We start from the raw sequence: 14,173 nt of genomic DNA, 5'->3' as shown, positions 1-14,173 counted from the left end.
AATCAAAAGGCAAAGCCAGCAACATTTGGGTGGCACAGTCCATGCAGGGTCACAGAGCACTCTCTGAGGTGCTTCCCTCCGGCTGTCCCCGTCACGTGCTGGAGAGCCTTGAACTGTTGCTCAGCAGCGGACATCTCAGTAGGATGCTGAGTTAGTCCTTGTATTAATAGCCATTAGTTTTAGTTCATGAATAGCACACCTTATTAACAGTAATTTAGTATGTCAATCACCACGTAGCTCTTAGTTAAACAAAAAAAATGAAAATACGCAGGATTGTACATCACTTGTTTTCTTCAAGTTGAATGATACAGAGAGCCATTCTGTAGGTTTCACATGGTCAACCAAGCAGTTAAGTCTGTTTGAAGCCTACTAGGTGGACCTCCCATCAATTCTGCTATAATGTCAGTTCTGCTATAATGCAATATTACACATTGCTAAAAATCATGTACTCTGCCGAATGGGCAATAAACAGAAGGATTATGGGAAAGATGGGGGTAAGGGCAGAACACTCAAAAACCTCACCAGTGACCCATTTAGAAAAAGAGATAGTGACCTAATAAAAAAACAGCACTTTTGGGGCGCCTGGGTGGCACAGTCGGTTAAGCGTCCGACTTCAGCCAGGTCACGATCTCGCGGTCCGTGAGTTCGAGCCCCGCGTCGGGCTCTGGGCTGATGGCTCAGAGCCTGGAGCCTGTTTCCGATTCTGTGTCTCCCTCTCTCTCTGCCCCTCCCCCATTCATGCTCTGTCTCTCTCTATCCCAAAAATAAATAAACGTTGAAAAAAAAATTAAAAAAAAACAAACCAAAAAAACAGCACTTTTATACAAGTCAAATCACTAAGAAATACATAAATATGGGAGTAAAGATGACATTTGCCTTGAAAAAGAGCCTGAGTTTGCTGGTGGAAGTGAGTTCCTGTGCTCCCCGGGGCTGGCCTGCTGACCCTGTGTGAGAGGAAGAGAACAGAGGAGAAAAGTAGAGTCCAGGCTGGGAGGACTGGAAAGGTTGAAGGGAGGCCAGGTGGACAGAGAACTGGTCAGAGGGTTGCAGCACATGTGGGTTCCCAGGAGCTGGCTGGCGTCTGAGGTGTGTGTTTTGCGTGACTCAAGCTCTGCTCAGCAGGTGCGACTTTCTGCACTCGCCTAGTGATGAAATCCCACATAGGCAAGCCAGAAATTTCCTTTTGCTCAGATTGTTCCCTTATGTATTAATTGCATTGGGACAAATCTGCATTTCAAAATAAGCATTGTGGAGCAGCACTGACTGTGCTCTCAGTAGTTCTTTGAGATTGGAGGGTCAGTGTTTAAGGAGTTTGTCCTGAGTGCCTTCTGGATGCCAGGCTCTGCTCTTGGCCTTGGGACACAGTATATACCAAGTTTCTGCCCAGAGGGAGTTGGTTTTTGGTGGTGGAGGGAGAGGAGGAAGCAGGGTAGGGGATGGGTGTCCAGGTGTGATTTTGGTCAGAGATTGGAATGGGCCCTGTGGAGACTGAGGGAGGAGAACTCTGGACAAGAGGGTTGGGGACGGGGAGGCCCTGAGGCAGGTGCATACCTGGACAGCCCAGGTGGGGCTTTCCTGGGAGAGGAGGGAAGGTGGTAGGAGTTAGGGTGGGGAGGTAGCCTTGGCGGGGGGGCCCTGGAGGGGCTACCTGCTCTCCTCTTTGCTGCTGAAATGACCGCAGAGTTAAAGGAAGGTTACGGGAAGAATAAGCATCCTGAATCTCCTGCACTTAGACTTGCCACTTGTCACCTGTCACATTTTCTTTATCATGCCCCACTTTTGCCTCTTCTTTTTGAGTCATTTGAGAGTCCATTGCAGGCATTTGTCTCATCCCTGAATATTTCAGCGTGGTTTGCCTAGACAAAGATACCCTCTTACGTAATCACAGCAAAAATCCTACAAGGCTATTGGACATTGGCACAATGATACTGTTACCTACAGTACACGTTTGTGTTTTTTCCCTGATCCAGGACCCTGTTGATGGTCACACATTACATTCAGTTGTCATGACTTGTTAGCTTCTTTAATCTAGAGAGTTTCTCAGCCTTAGTTTACTTTTCATGACATTGATGGTTTTGAAGAGTGTAGGCAGCTATTTTGTGGCATATCCTTCAGTTTGCCCTTAATTGATAGTTAGGTTAAATACACCTTATGCATCTTGGCAGGGGCTGCATAAGTGGTGTTCTGTCTTCCTCAGTGGAGGCACATGGTGTCAGTTGGTCCTGTTATTGGTGAAGTTAGTTTTAATCAGCCACTCGCTCAGGTCGGGTGTCTGCCACATTTCTCCGTTGTGAAGCTGCTGTTGTACCTTCGTAATAAGTAATCGTAACTTGGGAAATAAGTTGTAATTAGGGAAATAGTCAAACTTCTCCTCATCAGACTTCTACCCACTGGTTTTAGTATCTGTTGATGATTCTTGCCTGGATTAATTATTACTACAATGTTTGTAACATTTGACTGTTTTGGTGATCGCATTGGCTATAGGGAGTTCCTTTCAGATGGATCCTCTACCCTTTTGATACTGGTTTCTATTTGCTGTATCAAAGAGTTGGTGAGGTCATCTGCTCAAAGTGAGACGAAGTGGTTGGCTCACGGGTTTTAAGGATAGTTGAGAGGGTCGGCTAATGGGAGGATGATGTCTAGAGACGAATGAGAGGTTGAGGGCCCAAGTCAGGTTAGAGACCAGAAACTTCAAGTGCACTCAGTTGGCTTGGCTGCATTATTATTGTTGTTGTTGTTATTGTATAGCATACTTTTGTAACCTGATTATAGGCGTGGAGATGGTGAACATCTGGATGGATTGATTTCAGAGAGGATTTTGCTAAGTGGGTGAAATTTTAAACTCCGAAGACTAGGATACTAGGGTGGAATAGGTAGAGGAGGAATCTGCTGCTTTTTGTCTCATGATTCCTGTACTTTTCCCTTTAGGAATGTATTTCACAAACTAAACCCAGCTCTTGAAATAATAATTAGCACTTAACCTATTTTTTTTTTTAACATTTATTCATTTTTGAGAGAAAAAGTATGAGTGGGGGAGGGACAGAGAGAGAGAGGGAGATGCAGAATCTGAAACAGACTTCAGGCTCTGAGCTGTGTCAGCACTGAGCTGACGTGGGGTTCCAACTCATGGACCACAAGATCGTAACCTGAGCTGAAATCGGTCGCTTGACAGACTGAGCCACCCAGGCGCCCCTAAACTTTTTTTGATGCCTGTTTTTAAAAAGGATAGAACTAAAATTTTGTATTTGAAATATGACAGTTGCTATTTATTTTTCAGAAAGATGCTTCTGACCCTTTCAGCCTAAATGAATTGCTAGATGAATTATCAAGGAAGCAGAAAGAAGAGTTATGGCAAAGGCTCAAGAATTTATTAACAGATGTGCTATTGGAAAGCCCGGTGGCTGGATGGCGGATGGTGGAAGTCCAGGGTGAAGACAATATGGAAACAGAGCAGGATTCAAAAATGGTAGTATTGGTCTTTCAGATATATAATTTGTTACTTTTTCTTTGTTAAAAAATAGTTATTGTATGTAATTTTAAGTTAAGAAAAAATTTAAAGCTAGAAGTCTGTTTATTATAGTTTTACCTTTTCCAATCTTACCATTATTAATCTGCCATTCAGTGTTGGGGTTCTTTTTGGACAAGTGACCCGTATTCAATTTTAATTCACTTTTTAGAGTAAGCTAGAAGTGTAGGTTGATTTTTATAAAATTAGTAACCTTCACATTAAAAAAAAATGATAGTTTTTGTTAGAGAGAGAGAGAGAGACAGAGACTGCACACACAGGAGAGGGGCCAAGGGACAGAGAGAGAGAGAGAGAGAGAGAGAGGAGAGAGATGGAGAGAATCTTAATCAGGCTCCATGCTCAGTGAAAGGCCTGATGCAGGGCTTGTTACCAGGACCCTGAGATCATGACCTGAGGTGAAATCGGGAGTCAGACACTCAACCGACTGAGCCACCCAGGTGCCCCTAAAAATTGTATTTTAAGTTGATTTTAATTCACTTGAAATTTGAATTTTTTCATTTGTAGAAGAAAAACCTAGAAATAATTCATGCAATTACATCTGTGATTCTTGCATCTGTATCTGTAATAAATGAAAGTGAGAACTACGAAGACTTATTGGAATGTGCAGTCGTGTTAAATGGTAAGTTGCATTTTTGATAATGTGGCATATTTAGAAGTGGGTATCAAATGATTCTCGGTAAAAGGAAGCTGGTCATCGTGTAGAAGCAGAAGGTGTTAAGGCATAACTTTGCATTCAAGCTCTTTTACTTTAGCTAGATAAGGAGCAAAGAAGTACTCTTTTTAAAAAAAAAAAAAATTTTTTTTAGTGTTTATTTATTTTTGAGACAGAGACAGAGCATGAATGGGGGAGGGTCAGAGAGAGAGAGAGGGAGACCCAGAATCTGAAGCAGGCTCCAGGCTCTGAGCTGTCAGCACAGAGCCAGACACAGGGCTTGAACTCATGAGCTGCGAGATCATGACCTGAGCTGAAGTCGGATGCTCAACCGACTGAGCCACCCAGGTGCCCCGCAAAAATAATTTTAATTAATGAGTTTTAAGACAAATCACCCAAGTGCCCTCACCCTCACTCTGTGAATAAATTAGTTACATGTGACACTTTCCTATCAGACTTTTCGTTCTTAGTGTCACTTGGATTTATGTATCTGTTTTATCCAGAATTCTTGCATGGAAATACAAGGTCTTATTAAGAAGTTACCTCTTGGGGCGCCTGGGCGGCTCAGTCAGTTAAGTATGTGACTTCGGCTCAGGTCATAATCTCAAGGTTTGTGAGTTCAAGCCCCGCGTCGGGCTCTGTCATGTCAGTTCAGAGACTGGCGCCTGCTTTGGATTCTGTGTCTCCCTCTCTCTCTGCCCCTCCCCCACTCACGCTGTCTCTTTCCGTCTCTCAAAAAATGAATAAATGTTAAAAAAAAAAAAAGAAAAGAAGCTACCCCAATCAGTATATAACTAGATCCGAAAGCTTTGTGAACGTTACTACAGTTTATTTTCAGTTCCCAAATAATTGTATAAAATGAGTAGCACTAGTATTGTAGTTTCTCCTAACTTCCCATTAATTCAGGGATTGTACATGGATGTAATGGCATTCAGATATCTATGGATTATAATTATGAGCATAATATTAGTATTTTGATTTTATTCTTGAGCTTTTCTTTTAATAAAAGCACTGCAGTCTTTATGTTTATTATACTAATTGCTTTTACTGTTTTTCACCAGTGAGCCAGAATTTGAGGCCAACCTATCGAGGGACAGTTGTAGTGCATTCGTGGTCACTACACCTGACCTGGCTTCAGTGTTGAGTGTTAATAACTGTGGGTGTTGTTGCACTTGGGTTCGGGTAGTTTCAGTACTTGTTTCTCTTAAATTACGGTTTGGGGCAGTGTGACCTGAGTCTTCCAGTTCTAAAATTCTGTGTTCTGTTGGGTCTGCTCTCACAACAGTAGTAAACAGTTTTTTTAAGTTAGCATCATTTGTCTTCTATAAATAATGTTTATAAATTTTGGCAAGTTAAAGATAAACTGATACTTGCTTAGCGAACATTTGTAAGTCATAGTACTTTACAATTTAAAGTACATAATACTTCACGTAGTACTTTACACAAATACTGGTTTGCTGTACTAACGGGACATATCCTGTGCTCTGTGTTAGGTATTTTATATGCGTTACCTGAATCTGAAAGAAAGCTGCAGAACGCCATTCAGGATTTGTGTGTCATGTGGTGGGAGAAAGGCCTGCCTGCCAAGGAAGATATGGGAAAGACTGCTTTTATCATGCTATTAAAGAAGAGTCTGGAGACTAAAACAGTATGTTTACTTTTTTTTTTTTTTTTTTTTTTTTTTCAACGTTTATTTATTTTTGGGACAGGGAGAGACAGAGCATGAACGGGGGAGGGTCAGAGAGAGAGGGAGACACAGAATCGGAAACAGGCTCCAGGCTCTGAGCCATCAGCCCAGAGCCTGACGCGGGGCTCGAACTCACGGACTGCAAGATCGTGACCTGGCTGAAGTCGGACGCTTAACCGACTGCGCCACCCAGGCACCCCTAGTATGTTTACTTTTTAAAATGCATACCTTCCTGGGGTGCCTGGGTGACTCAGTTGGTTAAGCGTCTGACTTTGGCTCAGGTCATGATCTCACAGTTGGTGAGTTCGAGCCCCGCGTCGGGCTCTGTGCTGTCAGCTCACAGCCTGGAGCCTGCTTCAGATTCTGTCTCTCTCTTTCTGCCCCACCCCCGCTCGCACGCAGTCTCTCTCTCAAAAATAAACGTTAAAAAAACCCAAACATACATTTCTTTAAAAGCACATGTGTTCATATCAGTTAGAAATCATGTTTGCTTGTAAGTGGCCTGACTGCAGGTCCTTCCCAGTTAGGGTCTTTTTTTTTTTTTTTTTTTTTTAATTTTTCATTTTTTTTATGTTTATTTATTTTTAAGAGCAATAGAGACAGAGCATGAGCAGGGGAGGGGCAGGGAGAGAGGGAGATACAGAATCCGAAGCAGGCTCCAGGCTCTGAGCTTTCAGCACAGAGCCTGACGCGGGGCTTAAACCCACGAATCGTGAGATCATGATCTGAGCTGAAGTCAGACACCCAACCAACTGAACCACTCAGGTGCCCCCCACCCCAGATACTGTCTTTTTAACTTAGGATGTTCAGAGGTGGGCAGTCAAGGGTGGGCAGGGGCGGTGGCTCCACATGTCAGTCTCATGCAGGCTTTGTCCATCTTCTGGGGTGTGTGGCCCCCATCCTTCCTCTTACCACTGCATGGTTGCAGGGTGGCTGCTGCACCTCCACTTTCTGGTGTGAGTTCCAGGCAGGAAGAAGAGGCAGGGAAGCAGCGAGGCGAGATCTTCTCAGAAACTCTCAGCTTGTATCCAGCATACAGAATCTGGTCACATGGCCACATCTCTGCTGCAAATGGGGTTTTTGAAGGGATACATTGCCAATGTTAAAAGTAGAGATATTTTTAGTAGTGGAGAAGGGATGGGATGACAGATAGGTGAGTGGGAGTGGCTGCCTGTGTCAGTGCGGTCCTCTGAGAGGCAGACCCCACCACGGACTGCCCAGGACTGCATGTACGCAGTGAAGGAGGAGGGGGCAGGAGTGGTAGGGAAAGCCTTCAGGCTTAGGTGCAGGTGCCACACCTGTGGGAGGTGGGGTGTCAGACTGCAGCCTAGGCCTGAAGAGGTTTTGGGAGCGCCAAGGGAGAGCAGGGTTGAGGATTGGATTGACTGAGTAGAGCTTCCGTACAGCACCCAGTGCTCCTCATAACAACTGCCGTCCTTAATGTCTGTCACCATCTAGCCCATCCCCTGCCCACTCCACCAACTGAGGATTGAATTCAACTTGGTCCACTTCTCAGCCTTTACTCTTTGGTGTGCACTTAAGAAATCTAGAAAAAGAACAGTTTTTTCCCCTGATCAGAACAACAGATACTTAGGTTCATCTTAAGACAGTTGGGCAAGTGAATAAAAGGGAAAATGAGGAAGATAAAAATCACCCATAATTCCACTACCTAAGGTGATCATTGCTATTTGAGGGATATTTAGGAATTTCTCTTTGTCTTTCTCTCCCTCATATTTTTACTTCCTTACGACAGATTTCTAGAAATGTAATTCATAGGTCAGTGGATTTGAGCTTGATGTACATTTGGAGCTCTTGGTACACATTGCCAACAGCTTTGTAGAAAGCTTGCACTTAATCACACTCTCCCTGTCCGTGTGTCTGTCCCACCATGGCCTCCAAGGATCCACCAGTTTGGTGACAGAAAAGACCCTTTGTGGTTGTGCCCTCAGCTTGCCATAGGAGGATTGAAGAATGCTTGTTTGCATCAGGATTTATCCTTAAACCGTTGTCGGTTTATCTTTTTAAAATCTGTTCTATTGGCGCCTGGGTGGCTCAGTCGGTTAAGCGTCCGACTTCAGCCAGGTCACGATCTCGCGGTCCGTGAGTTCGAGCCCCACATCAGGCTCTGGGCTGATGGCTCAGAGCCTGGAGCCTGTTTCCGATTCTGTGTCTCCCTCTCTCTCTGCTCCTCCCCCGTTCATGCTCTGTCTCTCTCTGTCCCAAAAATAAATAAACGTTGAAAAAAAAAAATTTAAAATCTGTTCTAAAAACAGATCCATTTTCACTGCCTTTTTATCTTTTTAATAAAAAAAATTATTTGTTGATTCATTTATTTAAATATTTTAATCTATACACCCAGTGTGGGGCTCAAACTCATAACCCCAAGATCCAAGAGTCACACGCTCTACCAACTGAGTCAGCCAGGTGCCCAACATGGGGCTATTTCAATTTAACTTGTAGTGAAGAAACTAAAAGCTGGGTCCCTCACCAGTCATGGTTCTGTGCTCTGAAGCCAACGGGGCTGGTGGTCGCCGCAGTGCTCGCTACAGACTAGGGCATGCACAGCGCAGAAACTAGACGGCACTGCCTGTCAGTGCTTCCGTTTGCTTTTGCCATTTTTCCCGTTTTGGTGAACAATCCAGAGTTGTAATAATTTATAATATAAGGTATTCTTATGACATATTCGAAATGTGACCTTAATGATTTATTAAAAACTAACATTTTTGTTTTTTATGTCATTTCTAGGGTGTAGACATATGTCGGCTTTGGCGTATTCATCAAGCTTTGTATTGCTTTGATTATGATTTAGAGGAAAGTAAAGAAATTAAAGATATGCTGCTTGAGTGTTTCATAAGTGTTAAGTATATCAAGAAAGAAGAGGTAACTGGGTTTTTCCTTTTTGGTGTTTTGTGAACTGCTTTTTAATGGATGTTTTTCCTAAGTTCATGTAGTTGATGATGTACCATGCTCAGTGTTTTAATGAAGGCTGACTCCTTCATTAAAACACTGAGCATGGTATTATTTATTGCACATTTTTACTGCATAGCAGTATGATGCAAGCACTTTACAAATCATTGCTTATTTCATCATTAAATGAGATGGTGATAGGTGGCTGTGTGAATCGTGGGGGGAACCATGGTTATAGTTTAAGTTACGAATGATTAAAAACAAGTTTGAGAATACACTTCCTGGTGCATCAGACCCAACCCTCTGCCCTAATTCCAGGTTATTGGCACATACTGAGAACTGTTGTCAAGTGGTATTCTTGATTTCTTCTTTCTAGCCATCCAGTAAATCCAAAGAGAGGCTTCTGTTCACTGCTGCACTGTCCATTTTGGTGGCCATTCCCCTATGTCACTACTGAGCACATGAAATACGGGCAGATTGTGGCATTAAGTGAAAAATATGTGGATTCAAAACTTAGTATGAAGAAAGAATGTAAAATAGCTCATTAATAATTTTTATATATTTATTACATATTTAAATGCTAATGTTTTGGTTGTACTGGTTTCCATAAATATATTATTAAAATCAATAATAGGGGCACCTGGGTGGCTCAGTTTCTTAAGCATCAGACTTCAAGTCATGATCTCATGACTTCATGAGTTTGAGCTGCATCAGGCTCTGTACTGACAGAGCAGAGCCCATTTTGGATTCTTTGTTTCTTGTGCGTGCGTGTGCACGCTCTGTCTCTCTCTCAGCCCCTCCCTCCACACTCATGCTCTCTCTCTCTCAAAAATATTAAAAAAAAAAATTACTTTAGCCTTTTTTACTTTTATTAACATGGCTATTAGAAGATTAAAAGTTACAGAGAGGCTTGCATGGTTTTATTGGACAGTTCTGATTTGTTATCTTAGTATTCTTCTGTCGTCTTATTTTATTAAACATTGACTATATTCCCATGCCAGAGATGCAGAGAAAAATATTGTTTTTGTTGCAGAGTATAGCCTTTGTTTCTGTTTGCTTGTTGCTTGCAGACGTGTATGAGGCAGAAGGAGGGGAGTCCTCACTACTCCCTGAAGTAGGTGGGGAGGGACTCTCAGAGGAGGACGAGTACCAGTTCTGAGGCCCTTAAATGAACAATTTTTTTCACGGTCTTGCAGCTAGTCAGGGGCAAAGACACGGTTTGACCCGATTTGCCCACTCCAGGACACCCTCTCCCGTCAGCTAGGTTAAAGGACCATATGTGATTACTGACCGTACTGACCAAGGGTCAGAAAGGCTGTTTTTAGATCCCTGTTTGTTCACTTACTAGGTGGTTGATCAGACTACCTGGAACCTCGTGTTTCCTTCTGTAAAATAGGAACAAGGGTGTTTCTCTCAGGATTCCTGACGAGCACACGAGGTGGTGTGCATAGAACCTTTAGCACAGGTGCTGGCAGGGACTGAGCACTTGGGAGGTTCCCTGGCTGTGCTTACTGCTTTTACTGCATCATCGTTGTTGGAAAAGGCACTAGACTTGAGGCCTGTGCCCTCAGCATCTCCAGGACTGTGGTTAAAGTTAAGGACAATAAAGCAGCTGAGAGTGGGTTCAGACAAGTAAACCCTATTTAGAGTGACTTGTATATAGTACACGGTGACCTGCACATCAGCTTATGTGTGTGTAAGCGCAAGTAGGCAGTATAGACGTAAACTTTTGTGTATGTTAATGCTCCTCTTTTATTTAAATTGATGTCTTTTGGATTTACAATATCCAAACTTAGTTTCTTAACCAGTCATTGCTTTAGTTAGGTCAGTTTCGTCATTCTCAGTAAATGACAAATATCTTGTGCTATAATGGCAAATTACTTCCGGTAAATACTTTTTGTTTCTAACTTGCCTGTTGCAAGCACGGTCCCCTGCCATTTATATCAAAGTGTGTTGCATTGCCATAGGATTCCAGAGACAGTAGTGGTAGACTGGTAAGCAGTGAAGAGATGATGGTGCTGTTCACTGGGAAAATTCTTGGAGGATGTATTTTTTGTGCTCTATCGAGTACAAGTATCATTACTGCTTTTTAGGTCTACGTGTAATTTAGTAGTATGCGTATAAATTAACATGGGCAATGTGTGTATTTGAAAATTCTAGTTTGGTAGATACTTAGCCTCTTAACTTTACAGATCCTCAGTTTTCTCATTTATGGAAGGTGATAGGAACTGATGTTCAATTCCCTCCCATCTCCAAATGCTAGATTTCAAGCATACTTTGATTTTAGGTTATGCAGACATCCATGCCAGAGCCAGAATGAGATGTTTGTGGGCTAATTAACTTAGCTACTGGGCAGCATGGTAAACGCGGAATCCTGTGGTCCAGCAAAGGAGCTCAAGGGTGTCTTCTGGCTCTTGCCCTGCTGCCCAGCTGCTTTACTCCAGGGGCTTCCGCTGCTGTCCTGAGTTACAGTTATGGATGCTTCCTTTGTTAGTGTTACTAAACATCCAAAGAATTATTTGTTTTTTAGTTACTGCAAAATTTTTACTTGGTTGCTCTTTCAACATTATGTCTTTTGGTTGCAATTTCAACATTGTATCTTTTTTATCATTTACAGGGAAGAAGATTTCTTAGTTCTCTCTTCAGTTGGAATATACATTTTATTAAAATGATCCATGAGACCATTAAAAACCAGTTACAGGGATTACCAAAGTAAGTATGAAAGGTAATTAATATTTTATGCTTTTTTAAAAAAATTTTGTGTGTTTCATTTTAAGAGTGACAGAGAGCGTGAGCAGGGGAGGGGCAGAGAGAGAGGGAGACACAGAATTGGAAGCAGGCTCCAAGCTCCGAGCTGTCAGTACAGAGCCCGATGCAGGGCTTGAACTCATGAAACGTGAGATCATGACCTGAGCCGAAGTTAGACGCCCAACCGACTGAGCCACCCAGGCGCCCCAATATTTTGTGCTGTCTTAATCTGATTATGAAATCGTCAATTTGGCCTGACTTTTTTTTTTTTTTTTTAACGTTTTTTATTTATTTTTGAGACAGAGAGAGACAGAGCATGAACGGGGAAGGGGCAGAGAGAGAGAGGGAGACACAGAATCGGAAACGGGCTCCAGGCTCTGAGCCATCAGCCCAGGGCCCAATGCGGGGCTCGAACTCACGGACCACGAGATCGTGACCTGAGCTGAAGTCAGACGCTTAACCGACTGAGCCACCCAGGCGCCCCTGGCCTGACTTTTTAAGTTATATTAATGTATTGGAAACTTTAGAAACTGTCTCTTATTTATTATGTACTGTTTTTATTGTGTACTGTTATTTTTTTTTAATGTTTATTTACTTTTGTGGGGGGGGAGAGAGAGTGCACAGTGTGAGTGGGGAGAGGGGAAGAGAGAGAGGGAGACAGAGGATCCTAAGCAGGTCCCATGTTGCCAGTGCAGAGCTCGATGTGGGACTCAAACTCACGAACTGTGAGATCATGGTCTGAGCCGAAATCAAGAGTCAGACAGATGCTCAGCTGACTGAGTCAGCCAGGTGACCCTGTATTGTTATTTTAATTATGTGTTCATTAGGTACTGTGGTATCACTGGATAGTTTTTTCCTTGCTATGGGAAATCATTCTTTTTCAGTAATGACATTGAAATTAAGATTTTTTTTTAATGTTTACTTATTTTTGAGATAGAGAGAGACAGAGCATGAACGGGGGAGGGTCAGAGAGAGAGGGAGACACAGAATCTGAAGCAGGCTCCAGGCTCTGAGCTGTCAGCACAGAGCCTGACGTGGGGCTCGAACCCCATGGACCGTGAGATCATGACCTGAGCCAAAGTCGGACGCTTAACCAACTGAGCCACCCAGGCACCCCTGAAATTAAGATTTTAATTTGTGTTTATTCTTTAGTAAATTATTTGCCAGTTAAATCTTAGCCTCATTCGCAGTAAATTCCATGTCACTTGCACTTCTGACACCATGAATGTAACATCTGCTCCCCAGTTTACCGTGATTGAGCTTTGTAGTTTGGTGGGAAGGGTCCTGCAGGGTAAGAGTCTAGGCATACGTGCACGAGCCTGAGTGCCCAACATCTTGGAAACTAACAGCAGTCGAAACTGTCATGGCAAATGTTTGAATGTTTGCTGTGTGGCAGGTAAAGAGCTCAGTGCTTAATCTGCTCTGCAACTGAGTACTTAGTGTGCGTTTTAAAACTGAATTCTTAAACTCTTGAGGTGGGCTTGGTTACTGAGTTTCCCTCTGTCAGGCAGCTTGCGTAAGTACTGAGCTGAGCTTTGACTCTGAATCCCTATCACAAAGCTCCTGAGGTTCGCAAGAATGCTTTTTCCTCCTGTTTCCTCACTGGCAAAATATTTGGGTTGAACAGTAGATTTCTAAACTGTGATTCTAAAATCAACTCTGGTATTTTAGGGCTCCCTAAACTTGAGGGAATTAGTAGTCTGGAAAGTCCAAAATTGACTCCCAAGTCGAAATTTTATTTATATTTAAACATTCTTTACTAACCTTGACTGAGAAGGAAGAAAATTGATACTTCAGTTCCTCTTCTCAAAATCCCTTCCCTTTTCTTCTCTCTACTGCAGGTAGATAACCTGTTCCTGCAGGTACTTTGCAGAGCACTAGTCTGTGGTGGGGTTCCTCCTGTTCTAGGATAGGAGGGGACCTGAAATGATACATTAAAAGTGTGATTGTTTGGGGGGCGCCTGGCTGGCTCAGGTGGAAGAGCATGTGACTCCCCATTTTGGGCTCATAAGTTCAAGCCCCACTTTGGGTGTAGAGACTACTAAAAAAAAAAAATAAACTTAAAAAAAAAGTTTGAACTTTCACTAACTTTTTTTTTTTTTTTTAATAGATCTTTGATGGTACACATTGCAGAAATTTATTTCAGAGCTTGGAAAAAGGCTTCAGGGAAAATATTGGAGGTATTTTCTTTCCATTTTATTAAATGTTAACATTTTTTTTTGTTGTATTCTAGTTACCAAATAAGTCATCACAAATAGTCATTTAATATCTGTGTTGATGCTCTTTGTCAAAATAAAGGCAGATAATGAGACTTTATGTGATGGGGATTCACTCTCATTCCTATAAATTTTCGTGCTCAACCACAGACCCAGGACTCTCGCCACCCACTGGGATGTGCAGTTTGAGTGACGTCAAGATTTGCCGAGTAGCATTTTGGTAGCTTTGTTAGGTCTGTGCTGTCCAGCCACCTGTGGCTGCCATGCACTGGGAATGTGTCCAGTCCAAACGGAGACGTGCTGTAAGTGTCAGGTTCTGAAGATGTAGTGGGGAAAGAAGGGCATGAAATATCTCATGAATGTGTTTTTGAAACATTGTTTGCATGTTGAAATGATAGTGTTTTATTTATTTATTAAAAAAAAATTTTTTTTTTTAA

General features: G+C 42.6%; 1 protein-coding gene across 10 annotated transcripts in view; it reads left to right on the top strand.

The window, feature by feature from the left end:
- NCAPG2 (non-SMC condensin II complex subunit G2) overlaps positions 1-14,173 on the top strand; it is a 64,532-nt gene that overhangs the window by 3,537 nt on the left and 46,822 nt on the right. For all 10 annotated transcript variants that reach the window (XM_040464585.1, XM_040464584.1, XM_040464579.1 and 7 more), the window contains 6 exons: positions 3,278-3,466; positions 4,031-4,145; positions 5,672-5,826; positions 8,611-8,745; positions 11,390-11,484; positions 13,631-13,700. In XM_040464585.1, the coding sequence (XP_040320519.1) occupies positions 3,278-3,466; positions 4,031-4,145; positions 5,672-5,826; positions 8,611-8,745; positions 11,390-11,484; positions 13,631-13,700 (759 nt within the window). The remainder of the gene's footprint in view (positions 1-3,277; positions 3,467-4,030; positions 4,146-5,671; positions 5,827-8,610; positions 8,746-11,389; positions 11,485-13,630; positions 13,701-14,173) is intronic.

The sequence above is a fragment of the Herpailurus yagouaroundi genome, unplaced genomic scaffold (genome assembly GCF_014898765.1).
Source record: "Herpailurus yagouaroundi ecotype Mexico unplaced genomic scaffold, PumYag 483, whole genome shotgun sequence".
NCBI lineage: Eukaryota > Metazoa > Chordata > Mammalia > Carnivora > Felidae > Herpailurus > Herpailurus yagouaroundi.
This window is presented reverse-complemented; position numbering and strand designations above follow the sequence as displayed.